At 28.5% G+C, this 17,412-nt stretch overlaps 2 protein-coding genes across 3 annotated transcripts; both read right to left on the minus strand.

The window, feature by feature from the left end:
- Positions 1-693: 693 nt before the first annotated feature.
- On the minus strand, positions 694-7,619 carry LOC111026374 (alpha-protein kinase 1-like). Its single transcript, XM_022304450.1, has 5 exons — positions 7,078-7,619; positions 4,824-4,900; positions 4,267-4,348; positions 2,966-3,365; positions 694-1,840 (listed from the first exon to the last, which is right to left on the minus strand). Exons 1-5 carry the CDS (start codon positions 7,147-7,149, stop codon positions 1,026-1,028), a joined length of 1,446 nt encoding a protein of 481 aa, XP_022160142.1. The 5' UTR covers positions 7,150-7,619; the 3' UTR covers positions 694-1,025.
- Positions 7,620-9,775: 2,156 nt separating this feature from the next.
- On the minus strand, positions 9,776-14,831 carry LOC111026385 (2',5'-phosphodiesterase 12). 2 transcript variants are annotated; one of them, XM_022304465.1, is made up of 10 exons: positions 14,292-14,831; positions 12,994-13,400; positions 12,647-12,903; positions 12,297-12,436; positions 12,067-12,232; positions 11,859-11,988; positions 11,536-11,691; positions 10,835-10,940; positions 10,420-10,574; positions 9,776-10,362 (listed from the first exon to the last, which is right to left on the minus strand). In XM_022304465.1, exons 2-10 carry the CDS (start codon positions 13,390-13,392, stop codon positions 10,255-10,257), a joined length of 1,617 nt encoding a protein of 538 aa, XP_022160157.1. In that variant the 5' UTR covers positions 13,393-13,400; positions 14,292-14,831; the 3' UTR covers positions 9,776-10,254. The 2 variants fall into 2 exon arrangements, with proteins under 2 accessions (XP_022160157.1, XP_022160156.1); XM_022304464.1 differs by having other exon boundaries at positions 12,647-13,400.
- Between the last annotated feature and the right edge of the window lie 2,581 nt (positions 14,832-17,412).

Consider the following 17,412-nt stretch of genomic DNA (forward strand, 5'->3'; position numbering starts at 1 on the left):
CAAATTAAACCTTCATACATTTTTTTAATGATCACTTAATAGGCAACAGACCATTTAACACACTTTTTTTTTAAATTTAGAACTTAAATTAATATTGCTTTGTTAATGAATGTTAGCATTATTCTGCTGTCAGCAACCATTCAGTCAAGATCCATTTTATTTTTTAAATAAAATCACATTAAGTATTCAGATTGAAAGTGTAGTACAATAGTTGCCATATAAGTTGATAATATTAAGATTATTAAAAGTATGTATGTAGAAATACATATTTTTAAATAATTTTTGTAGTTCAAATTTAACAATATTTTATTGAAAAACAACCATTTTAATATTATATTGTATTTGACACTCTTCTATAATAATTATAATATTTTAAAAACTGAATGCAATTTTCAAAATATTCAAACTAATTTTAAATTGTTAAAAATACATTTATAAATAACTATCATCGAAGGTTCAATTTTAGGCAAATAATGAGTATGTGAAATATTGGAGTAACATGAATAATTCCACACTTTGAAACTATTAATATAAAAAAAAGTTATTCGACGACCACTGTACATTGAGTTGATGTTTTAAAAACCCAATTTTGATACCTGAAAGTGTATTTTCTTAAAACAATTAAGAGCTCAACAAAAAAAAAACAATATTTATAAAAAATTGTTTTAATAATATGGAAAAAACATTATAAAATATAAACATAAAGATTTTATTATCTGAATATGAAGATTATACCAAAATACCAAATTGTATTATGAATATAAGTAAATTACATTTAAGATTAACTAAATTAACAACTATAATCCCATTAATCATTATGTCATATTGTATATTATCAAATTCAAAAGTGCTAATGGGTAAACATAATAATTTAAAAGCTGCAAGTACCAATACTTTATAGATAAGTACAAAAAAATAGAATTCTAATCTAAGTAAATTAAAGTATTGATTCAATATCAATATCATTTAAAAATAAGTTTTTAAAAAAATAATTAATGTTCATATTTTGTCTTGTTCATCATTACTTAAACAGGTGATGGCTGATAAGGATATCCCGGATATTGAGACTGATTTGATGGAGGAGCCAAAGGTCTCTGTGGATATGGCTGATAGCCACCAGGTTGACCAGGTGTTGGATAACCTTGTGGATATCCTTGAGGCGGAGGTTGATAACCTTGCTGAGGCGGATAGTTTTGGGGTGGTCCAGGCTGTTGATTGGGTCCATTATTAGGAGATTGGTAAGATTGAGCGTTGGGTTGCTGTGGTGTAGGATAATTAGGTTGTGGTGCAGGAGCAGTCTGTTGTACAGCAACAGCCGCATTAGGAACAGATTGGTTAGGTGGAGGAGGGTATGTCTGTGTAGAGGCCGATGGTGCTGATTGAGTTGTCTGAGAAGAAGCATACGTATTCTGAGGTGCATTTCCATAACCAGTGTATGCTGATGGTTGATTTGTTACAGGACCATAACCACTGCTTGAACTCACTGGTTGTTGAACATATCCAGCAGGTGGATAGTTAGGCGGAAAATTTTGTGGCTGAGAAGAAACAGTATTTTGTGGATAACTACCACCAGGTTGGTTGCCATATGGACCATTTGGTTGGTACTGTTGATTTGTAGGCGGATTGGCATAATTGGGATTTGGGTAGTTTGAACTGGGCACTGGTTGCTGATGACCATATCCTTGGCCTGGATAAGGTTGGTTTGGTGGTTGGTTGTACACGCCACCTCCACCTGCTTGGTTAGAACCAACAACAGCACTGCTTTGTGTAGTTGCAAAGTTTTGATAGCCTTGTTGTCCTTGATACTGAGGTGAAGGTCTGTATTGTTGAGAAGGCGGACCTGAAATTTAAGAATGATCGAACATTTTACAACAATAATAGTATGTTGGTGTTTTACCACCAAACGACACACAAGACTTTGTAAAATTACTAAAATTTCAATAAAATTATAATATTGTAAAAATGTATCAATGTAATTTTTTAAGTCTCACTTATTCAAAGTCTTAACAGGCAAAATTAATAATGAAAGATAATAGTGGAAGAAATTTGGGCACAAAACTGTGGAGCTTTATCATTTCGATGTGCAAAGGAGTAGTGTTCTATCATCAACCGGAGTATGATTAAAAAATATATAAATTAATATTTTCTTAAACATATGTAGTTTAAAAAAAATTACTTCGGTTATAAATCTAGCCAACAGTCAAAATAATATTATAAAATAAATTAACAAGTTTGGCAAACTTTTTACTAGGTATTCTAAATGTTTTATATAATTGGTAACTTGAAAATTGTTGCTTTATGTACTAACCGCTTACCAATTTAAGGTTGGAACTTAGTACAAGGATGCCATTTTATTAAATATTGATAATGTATGATGAAATTTTGAACCTTAAATTGCAGTAGTAAATGGCTTAATTTTAACCCGTACGACATAATTGAACTTAATCACAAATTGACGAATTGTAGATAAATAAATAGACATATAATATCAATTTTTCATAAATATTAATAAAAAATACTCATTTTCTAAAATGTTTATACATAATTAATTGGAAATATGTAATGAACACAATTATAAAATGTCCAATTTACAATAAGGAAAATATGAGTTGGAAATTCTTATATATTGATGTTCATTGCATAGTAAGTTATATTTACAATTAATTAGGGTAAAGTATATTATAATAATAGGCAGATTTTTCTTAAATTTATAATTGCCGATAATTGAAATATTTTCTTGTATATTATGAAGTTGTTTATCTATAATTTAAGATGAAGTTTGTTTGAACATATATTTTAGGAGTGAAATCAACCTTACTACTACTAGCGCTATTGGTTTACACTTTCATCACTGCTTTGACCTAACTCCGAGCTCCAACCTGAGTAGATACTATTGGTCTTAATACACACTAAATTCAAAGGAATTTCAAATGTATTCTCAAAAAAAATAATTGCTTAAACATACGCATAGGAGCAATAGACTGTTGAGGACGGTATCCACTAGGAGGCATTGGCCCTCCTTGTCCTTGTGTAAAACCTTGGTTCATGGCCTGTTGAGGTGGACCTTGTTGCTGAGGCTGCTGCTGTTGCTGTTGTATCGACTGAGGATTTTGACCATCTGGCCCACCCATCATAACAGATGGCGGTGGAGGTTGTTGTTGCTGCTGCTGTTGTTGTTGCTGTTGTTGTTGTTGTTGCTGCTGCTGCTGTTGCTGTTGTTGCTGCTGTTGTTGTTGTTGTTGTTGTTGCTGCTGCTGTTGCTGTAATTGCTGCTGATGCTGTTGATGTTGTTGCTGTTGCTGTTGTATCTGGTGCATGTGCTGCCCTTGAGCTTGCATACCTTGTTGCAAGGCTATACTTGGTGGCTGCAAAAATAATAATAGGTACTAATATTAATAACACTAATAATAGGGAAACCTATTTTAAAATAAAATAATATTAGGTAAAATATAAATAATTGGTACAATTGGTATAATAATTTTTGACAACTTAGATATTATGTTTGAAACTCTCTGTTTATTTTTGTGACAGTTTGTATGATGATTTTGTTTGGTAGATACCTGTTAGTTAAAACTCTACCACCGAGCCAAATAACATTATTTGCCACCGCCCTGCTGATACCAACAGTCTTTACCCTTTAATCTAAAATTTAAATATTCATGGAAGGCTTATTTCTCTTTATCTCACCATTACTGACATAGTGGCGCGTATATTATGATAGGTCTTATATGTTATGTCTAGTATACTATGATATACTTATGAAAAAATGGTAAATACTTCTTAAAATAATTGAAATTGTATTTTGTTACAATGATGTTATTAGTTGGCAGTTTGTCATTATAATATTGTATGTATAAATATATGAAATATATGTGCATACCTACCCATCTTTCAAATGTGATGTAACTTATTTTAAAATACCTATTGCTAAATATGTATTTTAATGAGTTAAAACCCGCTATATTTAATACTGGTATTACATTTTTAGAACAAACACATACCATTAAAACAAAAAAAATGTGTGACATTTAAGGATCTTCAGAAAATTGTCTTATTTTGTTGTGTTTATTTACATGTAAGTATGAAATATTAATTATCAACTGTACAACCAAGGTATATTATGTAAACATAAATTAGCATTTAAATAACAGAATTGAGATGGTCAGAAGTACCTAGAGATCATAGATAAGAATCTAACCAATATTTAATAATAAATTACTAAAAATACTTATAAAATGTTATAATTCAAATAATATGTGTACATACCGGAAGCAATGATTGAATGTTTTGATTTGAATCAGCCACAGATGCCAAGTAGACTAAATTACGGTGAAGAATTTGCTGAAATCTTAAAATAAACAACAAAATATTTTGTATTCTTTTATTAAACTTGATGATTTTTTTACTTTATTTTCATTGTTATTTATTATACAACATAATAATAATGTCATAGCATAAGGATAAAATCAAAAATACTTAATTAATTATATACGTAAACACAAATGACATAGATTTTTACTCATTGCCGTTCAGTAAAATAATTAAATCCTATGCTTTGATCATCAGTATTTTAAAATGTATGTTACTTATAAAGTTATAACAAAAGAGTATTCACTTCGGGATTCTAGATTTCATAAAAATAAAACAATTAAGAAAATATAAATGTTAGAGGTAAATCTAAATGTAAATTTAAATAAAATTGTAGAAAAAGAAACAAACAATAAATATTTTTTAAACTTGTTTTAGGTAAGACAGTTCAAAGTATCTTACAGGTAACTAAGTTAATCACAGTTGTAGTAAATAATTGTAACCACTAAACTTACTGAACACAATCTTGAGCTTTTCCTTTACTTTGAAATTCTTGAATAGTCGAAATCAGTTGCGCGTTTTCATCAAGTATCTAAAATATAGATACATATTAATTATTAATCGTAATGTACCTAGCTACAAAATAAAATATTTGACATACTATCTGTTGAGTTTATATTATATTTTTTAAACCCAATATAAATAAAATACACCTATTTTAGGTATACATAAATATAGTCCAGCCTATATTACTAGCATATTTTATAATATATTTATATTGCATTAAGTAAGTAATTTTTTTTTATTATGTTCCTATCTATAGGTAAGTGCCTATTTGGATTGCGACTCTTTTTTTATTTGAAAATTCCCTGACTTATCCAGGTTTTCTAAAATGAAAATAATTTTTTCTATACTCAAAATATTGAATAAATAATCATCAATTTTAGAGGAAAAAATGAAAATTAGATAGTATGTATTAAATCCTCATTTCTAGATTTCACAACTTCCACCTCCATGTTTACGTTGTACTAGTCAAAATAAATAATTACTGTATTACATTACTTTAATTAGTTGGAACTTGCACATAGGTAAATATGTATTTAAATTTCAGTCAAAATACAATTTTTGATTGGTAAATTACAGAGTTTGAATTACTTTTTAAAATCAAAATTATAAACATGAGTAATACTATAAATAATAATTTGTAAATACTGAAATAACACCAGTTAAAAATCAATTGCATTCATTGATTTAAAATACTTTTTTAATTAACTCTACTAAAAACCCCAATTTCCTAGGTATACAATTTAAAATTTCCAAGTTTATTATAAAATATTGTCAATTAATTTTGTGATTTTAAATCCTTGACTACCATACAGGTTCATACCGACAATGATTTTATAATGTTAATCGGCAATTGAGGTACCTAGATAAACTGTTTGGCATAATAACTATGGAATATTTTCCTCAATATTTTCTTATATTAGGTATCTCAGCTGTTCATACGAATAATTTAAATATTTAAATTGCATCACAGGCATCACAAACTACAATACAATAAAATCTCGAATAAAATTATGCATTAGGTATGTAGGAGAAATGCCCGTAATGCCCATAAGGTTTATTATACAATTTGCGATACTTCAAAATAATAAGGCATTATACAAGAAATGTAGTCAATCAGTTTGAAGGCAGGTATGTAAAAACCTAAATATATAATATAAGTAATTTAAAAACATTGTATACCATCTAAAAACAAACCCTGATGACAAGTAATACTTAGGGTAATAGAATAACACTTACAATCAATAAAGTGCTTAGAACTGTCTAAAATGTGTATTTATAGGTTGGACATGAATAAGGACAGACAATGAGGATTTCTGAGTTGTGATGTAGCAAATATACAACAAAATGAAATCACTTCACCTAGCAACACTTAAGATTCAATTTTTTTACTGCAACAACTGTATTTTTGAATGCTATGAACGGTTAGAATTTTGCCAGAAACTCAAGTGTTAATGTTATAGCCATATTAAGTAAGTCGTTATTACTTCACTTAACATACACATAAAGTTCCATTTGCTAGGCCAGACAGTTGAAATGAAAAACATCCCACAATGTGTTGTACAGTAAGACAGTAAATGGGTTAACATTCAAACATAGTTAACAAACAATTCTGATCCCACCATCATGTTCCGTGAAAAATAAGATAGACGTATACCTATACACAATGACAGTCAATAGATTGGCTGGTAAAGTAATTATAACCTATACAACAACAGCAGTTATCTAGAATGCCAATATTCACCGAGAAATGGCTAACGTATTCAGCACAAATTTTGAAACAGCGTGAAATGTAAAAATTAATCAATCTATTAAAGTATACATAAAAACCGACCAACTCTGTTCCGAATACACTACTACTCTCTATTATATAGGTAGTATATATATATATATTAACATATCAATATATTTATGGTGGACAAGCCATGAAACATCATTCCTTAATAATTAAATGGCTTAGCAGCCTAAAACCTTATAACATTAATCGTTTTGAGGGAATAACATTGTTATTATCTACACAAAAATTGAATTTAACATTTGAAAATAAGGTAGATATAACAGTGCTTTGGCAGAATAAAATGTGTGTATACCCACTATTCATTATGACCTTATCGTGATCAGTTACAACATAAATTTCGTTAATGTAGACATAAACATATCGTCAGGCCTTAGTAAAGTGTACGCACGCCGACAGTTTTCACTTACCTTTTGGATTTGCATCGTAGGCGGCACTCGGCGGTTTTGGTTATAGGCAGCCGCGGCAGCTGCGGACGCCATATCGGCCGGATTTCTATTCGCACTGCGGGCGGCCAGAATGACGACGACGTGTGACGGTCGAAGAAGAAAACGACGGCGACGTGCTAAAGCGTTGAAGGCAAGAGCACACGGTGAATGTGTCGAAGGGAGTGTTCGGGAGAGCGTAAAAAATCCACCTGGATGGTAACGGAAAAATTGTGAAAAAACTGTGTACGAAATGAACAAATCGATATCAATGAAATGAACGCGGCGAAAAAATATAACGAAATGTGCGTCTGTCGCTCTGTTGGTGTGTGGATGACGGTGCGTGCGTGCGTGCGTACAAGCGTTTCGGAAAACAAAAACGGATTTTTTGACGCACACTCTCGAGTCGGCGGCAGCGAGTAGACCCGACGTCGCGACACTCGACCTACGACGCGTATTAAATATTAAATAATAATATTACTATCGTTCGCGCGAGTGACTGCGAATTGCAAACATAATAATAATATCATCCTATTCATTAAAGGTTAGTTTTTATTTTCACCTCAAACACAAAACAGTCGACCGCACATCGCTGGCTACCACCCGTAGGACATTGTGATTGCGACGACGTGACCGGCCGGGCGGTGGACAAAGATGTCGAAACGTTATGTGTACCAGAGAGCGATAAAAAAAAAACCATAACCACAGACAACCGGTACCCACGGGGCACGGACTAAGATATGCCTATATTATAATTAGTCTGTGCCAGTACCTACCACTACAATTGCAACTACTATTGTTCTATGCTACAACTACAGCAGCTGTTGCAGGACTGCATCCTAATCCCATGCATTTTATCCATGGCCAATATACCTAATATAAAAATGTTACGCTCCCCGCCCCCTCGTACGACTAAATTATTCTAGTGTTTAACTATAGCTTTTGGAAAATTAATGCGATTGTGGACTTCAGCCATCAGCTCTGATAAAATTAACATTATCCATACACTTTTGATTAAAATCTATTGATGGGTTGAACTCAAAAACATGGTCTTGAACCTAACAAGGGGTGTTAAAATAACAATGTCCTACAAAGTACTCTTCAAAATATGCAAAATATGCATAATTGCATAATTGTAGTTACTCTATAGACCTATAATCTATTATTAGAGGTTTTAATTATTAATAAATTACTATTTCACCAATTTTTCTAAGAAACTAACAAATAACTAAATGGTATTTTGCTTTTTATCGACAAGTGTTGGTTACGTACGTACCTGATATGTAGGATTGTCAGATTTTAAACTCACCAAACCAAACCAGGAATTCATATTATTAAAATACCTTTTATTTTTTTTTCAGTAAAGTTAGTATAATTATATGGGTGTATGAAAATAATAAATATTTGTATTTAAAATTAATAAACCAATACAATTTTTTTTACCTACACTACATTTATTTCATTTACATTTTACATATTTTATTAGTTATAACTTATAAGCTAATTTTGATATTTTCTGTTAAATAGATTTTTTTCAATACAGCTAAATTATTCTTTATATGTATGAAAGTTATTTTCGCTCGGCTTCCATTAACCGGGACATAATTAATGACTGGCCGAAACACTGGGACATGCTGTTAAAACTGGGACGAATGGCAATCCTACTGATATGGTTAGCACTGGCAGCCTATGCTCCTCCTACCAAAACCACGGTGTTTTTAAAAATTAAGTATACTACAATAAATTGTACATGTCAGGTTCAACATATATGGAACAATATATATATTACATCAAGACTTAAGAGGACGCTACACCCGCATGTGTTGTCTCCGTCTTACAAACGTACAACATATCAAAAACTATTTTGGGCAAAATAGAACTACTCAAGCTGTAGTCCAAGCTAGGCAACCAAATTTTCACACTTTAAATAAGAAAACATCTTCTGTGCAACATCGTTTTTATTTTTTAAACAAATACAAGAAAAGTTATTCAAGTTTGAAATAAATAATTTATAAGCAATAAGAACTTTTCTTGTATTTATGATATCGAAAAAAATTAAAACGATGTTATACCATAAATGTTCTCTTGTTTACAGTGTAAAAATTTGGTTCCTTATCTTGGACTACAGCTTGAGTGGTTCTATTTCGCACAAAACAGTTTTTGATATGTTGTACGTTTGTAGGACGGAGACAACACATGTAGGTGTAGCGTTCTCTTAATTTAGTTATGAATTTGAGTCACAATAATTAACCATTCAGGAGTTAGAGGTCAGGTCCTTGCTGAGATGAAGTGGGCTGATTGGCCTGGTTGATAGCTGAACTGCCGTGCTTCACTTGTTAAGTGTGAACACCATGATACTCGATCCAAATGTTAGGAAGAGTTAGAAAGACACACCAGCGATTCAAACAGATAGAAAATGCACTGGAGATGTATTCTCAAACAAAAGTGTATCTCATGTGGTTTACAGATAACACATAGTACAAAATAAACAAATTTTAAGTATAATAATAGTAAGATAAAAAACCGATAATATGTCAACCCCTCAAAAATATTCTCTTCTATAATATTGTTATAATAGATGTTTTTAATTTAAGATCACTCACAATGATAAAAAAAAAACTATATTACGTGAATGCATTTTTACTATGTTGCACATGGGTCTGAGAAAAAACAAATCTTGAGCTGACATCTTCTTAAAAATTTATTTTTTCAAATTCACATCTTGTTCAACAAAATAAGGAAATATAAAAAAAATCTTTGCCTAGTAGATGCCAATTACAAACTTTATAATTGCCTATTTATACATACTTATCACAGATAAATGCATAATTGTATTAAATATAAAAAATTTGTTTATAAATTTTTACAATAATAATTCTATAATTTTTCTAAGGCTCAAATTATGAATATAACATAAAGTTAAAGCTAACTTAGTTAAATAATAAAAAGAGAAATGAGCAACAGTTACAAATTAAGATTGCTTTACATAAAAAAAAATTAAGGCCATATCATTAAACACAACTAATATGATTATGGTGTAAAATAGGAACAAATCGAATCAATATTTACTTAAATTATATTGCTATTGTAGCACCATAATAAATAGTATGCAAACTTAAAAAAGGTACTATTGAAAAAATTTGAAAATATACATTATATGCATTATTTTATTTTAAAGTCTGCAACTAAAGCTAAATGATCTGAAGGAAATAATTTACTCGGAATACCACCGAATTGGATAACATCATCATGTGATGGCATGGTTAATACCTAGAAATAAAAATTAATTTAGCCTCACAAAAATACTTTGCACATAATATATTTTACCTGAATACGCTCAAGATGTTGATTGGTAAAATATATGTAATCTAGAAGACCAACAAAAGTTGCAGTATAATTACTGTACAGAACATCAATATCATATGCACTTTCCATTTCAAATTCAAGATTATTTTTTAAATCACTGTATACTTTCATCATTTCTGAAAAAAATAAAATAACATAAATTATACAAATTCAGGATTATATTGGTACTTGTGAGTTGTGAAATGTAAACTTATATGCAAGGCTAGGCATTAAAGAGTTAAAAAGTTAAAATTAAGTTACTTTAGACTAAGTTATGTAACAAGTTACTTTTTATTTAATACAATAAGCGGAAAATTGAATTATTTTAAATGTCTCTCTAAATTAACTTCGAGCCGGAAAAATATTTAAATATAAATAATAATAAAAATGTATTTACTGTATTCTTCTGATAATAATAATTTGGTGACTAAATCATAAACACCGCTTTCAGGTGTACTGTTGAAATCTCCACAGAATATAACAGATACATTACGTCCAAGATACTGAAATTGAGTACAAAATTATTATATTTATAATTTATGCCTTCAAATTTTTTTAATCATCATATCTTATTAATTTTCGATTAGTATAAAAATAAAAATCACATTTGCAAAGAAAATAGTTGTTTGTATGCTCCTCACAGCGAATTTATGTCAACTTTAAATTATTCAAAGTTATGGGTCTCTTTTTTTTATGTTATTTGAAAAAAATGATTCTAATTGATTTCTTAGATGGTGCCACTAACGATTACATTACATTTATTTATTCTTGATTTTTATGTAGGTAATGTAATGTTATTTTAATATACATGTTTATGATAAAAGATATTTCATAATAATAATTTGGTATTAAAAAGAAAATAAAGTAAAAATAATCTAATCCCTTTTATGATACTAATGAAGGTTCATCTTACAGGGTAAACCACTGTCGAAAATTAGTTAACACAATATGTTAGTTAATATTAAGAAATCTTTGTATACAATTTAGAATGGTAAATTATTTATATGGTCACTCCCTAATAATTTTAAAAATAAAAACATAATGAAAATTATTTTATTAAATATAAAGTTGAATAATTTTTCAGTTTAGGATACTTACTTCTTTGCTTATATTTTGTTTTATTTTATTAATAATAGTTAGTTCAATTAAAGCTTGAAACAATCTTAAGAAATCACCTTCTGGATCAGATATCAAATGAGTATTGCATACTAAGAATAATTGTTTTTTGTCAGATATCAGTTCTAAAACTAGGACCTGTAAAACAAGAAAATATGTTAGTTCAATTTTTGTGTATACGTATTTTTTAAATCAATTGCTAATAATTATTTTATAACATAAAATAACACGAACAAGCAAAACCTAATTTTTTTTTTAATTAAATTAAATTCCATAAACATCAGTAAATATCAGTAATCACTAACTTGGAAAACAGTTTTTGTTTCTAATCCTTCTTTCCAAATGTCATTATCCTTAATCCATTCTAAGACAGGTCCACAGTATAATCCTATAGTAGTTGGGTCGTTAAAACTAATATCAAATTTCTCTAATAGACTGAAATATATTTAGATTAAATTAAATCATTGAAATATTTATCAACATAAAAAATACAAATAATATTGTACAACATACTTAAATTTATCAGGTGAATAAAAACAACTCAGCCCTTCATTCCTACGGCTATTTTTTTTTAAAAATAATCCAGTCATGCCCTTAAATTGTTTTAATATAGGACATAACTCTCTATGAAAAAAATATCTATCCACTTCTTGCAAGCAAATGATATCTCCGTTGTACGCTACAAATAAATAATGAATTATACATAAAATAAATTATTTACATCATATCTCTTAGGAAGGTACCTAGAATTTCTCTTATAATAAGAGGGTGCCGATAACTGGATGATAAAATGTCTTCTGGACAATATGGAAACATTGCATTTTTCGCTTCCTTAGTTTTTGTATACTCTCCAGCTAGTATATTGTATGTTACAACTCTAATACTACAACATATAATTACAAATAAACAAAGTTATTTAACTCCTTATAATAATAACAACCAGAATTTGGTGTTTTTTAAGTATTATTATTTAATAACATATAGATTTTATTTTGGATTAAAAATAAATAAATACACCACTCAATTATTGCTAAAATTATAGTGTCCATTATTATTGGTTGGAATACAAGTATAAATAATTAATTTACATTACCTATCATGTGGCTTAGTTTTTAACCTCTTTTCAAACGGGAAAAGTGTAATGGTATTTTCTAAGACTGGTGAAGTTGTTATTTCTGCTGAAGGTCCCGATTGGCCTGCATCATTAAAAGGCCTACAAACCAATTTTAGATGACAATTAACGTCTTCAGCACTGGGCGTATAGGTCATTTCATTGCCAACTTCTATTTCATCATTTGAATTAATTCTGTACCATAAATACTGCGTTTTCATAAAAGAGACATTATATCCCTGGTTAAATGCATAGGGATATATCATTAGTCCTTGATATGGAGGATATCCCAATTTAAATTCGGTTATTATTGGTGCATTAACTATTACTTTAAAGGTATGATCCTTAATTTGAAGCGTAATATTTTCTTTTATTTCCTCAAATATTTCATAACACTTAGAATTATTAGGTACTTTGATTCCATTCACTTTAATACAAACACAATCTTTCCTAAGTTTTTCATTTTCACTTTTGGGTTGAGTTTGTGATAATTTTAAAGCCAGTCTGTCAATAAATACTCTTATCGTATCTTCTGGACTTCTGCACAAATTTATTTTTTTAAGTTTGTTAAATGGTGATTGTAGAATTACAATAATTTTTTGTTCAGTTTCACCCATTGGAATCGAACAGTTGACAAACATTGAATTTTCCCACAAAAGTAACTTAAAAGAAGACATATTTCTTTGAATGTGATAAATATGCTTGGATAACTTGATAAAATATTTCATATGATTTTCTAGAAAAACAAAATAAATCCATAAGTGTATTGTTTATATAAATGTACAATTTAAATGTATTATATACGCTTTGTTTTGTGACCTAGAATGAATTCAACATGGCAATTGGAGCTCACAGTGACAGGGAATGATTGATACTTTCCTCTATAATAATATGTAAAAAATTGAAGGTCTATGGTTGTTGAGATGACTTAATGCAAAAAAAAACTTTTGGTGAATGAAGTGGGAATTGAATAGTCCCTTAGTGAATATAAACCTAAATGATCTTCTTTAATGGATAAATAGCTCTAATAGCTCAGAAACTACACATGTTGAACAGAAATCATAAAAATATGTAAAGTAAAAAACTAATGAGAAAAAAAGGTGTAGGTACTTATATTAAAGAAAATCTATTTAATTTAAAACATGAATCGTTTTTATAAGTACTGTCCAGATGACTGGGATTCATACCACTTGAAGACTGAGATTCACTAGTAAATAGTAAGTATACTGTAACTTCAGACTTCAGGTTGCATATAAATGTTATTCTAACATAATTCATATAACCTATAGTTGTGCTAATATCATGGGCTTATATATGTATATATTTACATCGTGATATATATGCTACGGACAATGTGGTCCTGCCCACATGACACACATGATACATGTATAAAATTAATAATAATTGTTTTTAAAATAAAATCAATATTATAAATATGTAATAATTATAATTTATAATAATAATAAAAATAAAATTAATTGATTAAAAAGAAATTTGTGGTTTACATTGCCCGGTATTCCACATTGCCCGTAACAAATATACAAGTAGTCACAGCTCACTACAATACCAAAGCAATTTTTAAAATGTTAAACTAATTATTATAATAGCTAAAACTGTGAGTACTTACATTTATATTTACTTGTAAATATAATCTTCAATACTGATCGACAGTAAAAGAGTGTATGTTTTTTTTATTCAGAATTACTGTAGTCCATAATAGTGGTGTAACGTTAGGTTATCCATTACGAATAATGACAACGTTGGATAAGACTAACATGGCTGACTTTAAACCATAACAGATTTCAAACACGAAACAATGAGAAAAATCGACAGAATTAAGTAAAGCGTGGACTTGTGGTACTACGGTCTACGACTCCAGAAGACCCAGTATATTATCAATGATAATACGACAATACGTTTAGATTATACTCATTATAGCAATATTCGAATTTGTAGGTATAAGGGGTAAAGGAGTTTTACGTTAAGTACCCTACAAAATATTTAATGATTTAACACTCGGAATACTCGGATTACTGGTAGACAAAATATATTTAATAAAGAATAATTCACGTACATACAACAGCACAAAAAAAATAGTTCTTACTAAAAATGCGGTACTCGTGATAGTCTGGTGAACGGTGTGTTACGGCCGGTAATATCAACTGATAACTGCAAACGTACCTACCAACGACGACTGTCGGTGAGAGCGACGGTTGAGACCCGAAAATACCGGTACGTTTGTCGTGGGACAAAAGTCGCCACAAGATGACAACCATGAAGATTAGAGATCTCTAATCTTCATGATGACAACAATAACATGATAATACGTCTTATTGACCACGACTGATAGACTAATTACTAATGTCGATTGTTGGCTGTTGCATCTTCGCAGCCCACAAAGCAATAAAGTATATTAATTGTCGGTAGTTCGGTACCTATATTATATAACTTCCTATATTTGCCACTTTTCTGCAATTACCAAAAAATAATTTTACATTGATAAAATAATTCACCAAAATCCAAATGATCCATTTACCTGACGATCGTTCTTATAAATTAGAGTTAAAAGAAAATTAATTTCTTACCTAATAATATTGTTGAAAAAAAACGAATAATACTATAATTATTACATTCTGAGTGGAATCGGCAATCGGATTGATAAATTTATTGATTTAATAATGATATATGTGTGTGTGTTTTTTTTTTGTGTACACGTTAAGTAGTTGAAATAATGAATTGAAATTTTCAACTTTATTGACTTTCCTTTTGGTAAAACGAATTAAGTTGTTGCATTTAAGAAGTCAAAATAAATTATTACCTACTATAATAATATTTTTGTAAACCTTTATGATATGTATTATATTTTAAATTATGTACATTCAATCTATATAAGAATATATAATATATAATATGGTATTCTATTATATAAAAAAAATGATTTTATAACCACTTATTTTCGATTATTAATATTTAAATTTAAATTTAAAATTGTTTTAACACTATTAATTCTTTGCCAATTTGGACCAAAATTGTTGTAAATTCCATGTTGAATAAGGTATTAAAGTTCTTAAACTACTTCTACTGACATCTAATAGTTTATACTAGTAAGGAGGTATTATTAATTTTATCAAAAGTTTATGAACCAATATTTAATATAGTATGTAGGTACTTATGTTAAAATTAAAAAATATATTTTGATTTATCTTACCAATTTGTACTCAACATGACATCATCAATTAAACAATATACCTATGTAATAACACATAGGTATATTTTTTATTGTATGATTTACATACCTACCTATATAATTTGTTATCATATCGATCAGCATACACAGTGTATTGTAGGTTTATAAAATAAATTGCTGTAGTTTGTTAATTATATCTTTTGTTGCAGATTGTATCATGTAAAGCTTTTTTTGTTGCAGTTTACATTTCCTCTTTAAAAAAAAGTTATATTTTGCCACACTTAACATGCACCCCCTAAATTTACACATTGACATACATATCCCCAAAATCAAAAAGCAAGCTCAACAATATTATTATAGTTTCACAATAAATGTCTAATCACAAAAACCCTATTATCTCCCAAATGTAATCTCCAACTATTCCAAAAAATCTCTCTAAAAGGCTGAATATAAATTGGCAAAAAGACAACCTCAATAGTTATATAATTATAACTATAATGATTATAAATAATTCTATGAGCAAAAAATACTTAATAATATTGATGAATTAATATTTTATATCTCAGAGGTACTACTAATTGTTTGACACATCTCATCTTCATGTATATTAATTGTATCTGTAGGAATATTATTCAAGTAATTTACCTTTTTTGATATTATTAGTATAAATTTAAATTATTATATTAAGTGCAAATTTATAAATAATGTATTGAATTCTAATGGAAAAGTGAAAAATATAGTACTTAAAATTGTTTGTCTTATTTCTCAATTCAAGCATTGCTTATAGAAGGTAAAAATTCAACTCTATAAATGTTTTGAATATTTACATATATACATAATGTAGATTATGTTTATTGTAAATAAAAAAATTTAAGAATGTTTTTCCAAATGAAAAATTGTTGGTGGGGTATTTTACATTTAAAAAAATAACAATAAATAAAATCAAGTATCTTAAACACTCTTGCTGTATCTTTATCGTCATTATTACTTAATATCAATTATATAAGTGATAGAACCATACAATCATGGTGAAATAGGTACATTATTATATACTTCAATAGATGCTCATACATTTTAAGGTACACCAACAAAAATGTTGGTGCATAACCAGGATTTCCTTGGAGTATAGTAGAATTAAAATTGAGCGAAGTAAGTAGTATGGTTTATTTTTTTCTGAATTCATATAGTATGATATGATAAACATTTGTTATTGTATTATAAAATGATGCACAGATCAAAAATAACAATGCATAAATAACAAAAGTAAACTTCTATAATTTTTGTCAAGATTAAACATTTAAGTATACAGTATACTATAATTTACTAAGATATAAGAGTCAATCAAAAAAAAACTTAAAATTAACATCATAATATAAAATGAACTATTTTTAATTATATTTAAATTTAACATTGCACTTTTCTATTAATTTATTTTTTTTTATATCATAATAATTGGAACAAGCTTTAACATTGATTATACATTTACTAAAAAATCACAAGTATTTTTAATGACAACAAAAATAATTACAAAGAAAAATGAAGAAAATAAATGGTGTACAAA

The sequence above is a fragment of the Myzus persicae genome, unplaced genomic scaffold, assembly GCF_001856785.1.
Source record: "Myzus persicae strain clone G006 unplaced genomic scaffold, MPER_G0061.0, whole genome shotgun sequence".
Taxonomy (NCBI): Eukaryota; Metazoa; Arthropoda; class Insecta; order Hemiptera; family Aphididae; genus Myzus; species Myzus persicae.

Excerpts from the sequence above, each read along its gene's own strand:
- LOC111026385 (XM_022304464.1), bottom strand. The coding sequence starts at position 13,392 with ATGAAATATTTTATCAAGTTATCCAAGCATATTTATCACATTCAAAGA. Across the intron at positions 12,233-12,296 it reads TATTATAAGAGAAATTCTAG|CGTACAACGGAGATATCATT; the intron begins GTACCTTCCTAA and ends ATTTATTTGTAG. Across the intron at positions 11,692-11,858 it reads AAACAAAAACTGTTTTCCAA|GTCCTAGTTTTAGAACTGAT; the intron begins GTTAGTGATTAC and ends CTTGTTTTACAG.
- LOC111026374 (XM_022304450.1), bottom strand. The coding sequence starts at position 7,149 with ATGGCGTCCGCAGCTGCCGCGGCTGCCTATAACCAAAACCGCCGAGTG. Across the intron at positions 3,366-4,266 it reads ACATTCAATCATTGCTTCCG|CCACCAAGTATAGCCTTGCA; the intron begins GTATGTACACAT and ends TTATTTTTGCAG. Across the intron at positions 1,841-2,965 it reads ACAGTCTATTGCTCCTATGC|GTCCGCCTTCTCAACAATAC; the intron begins GTATGTTTAAGC and ends CTTAAATTTCAG.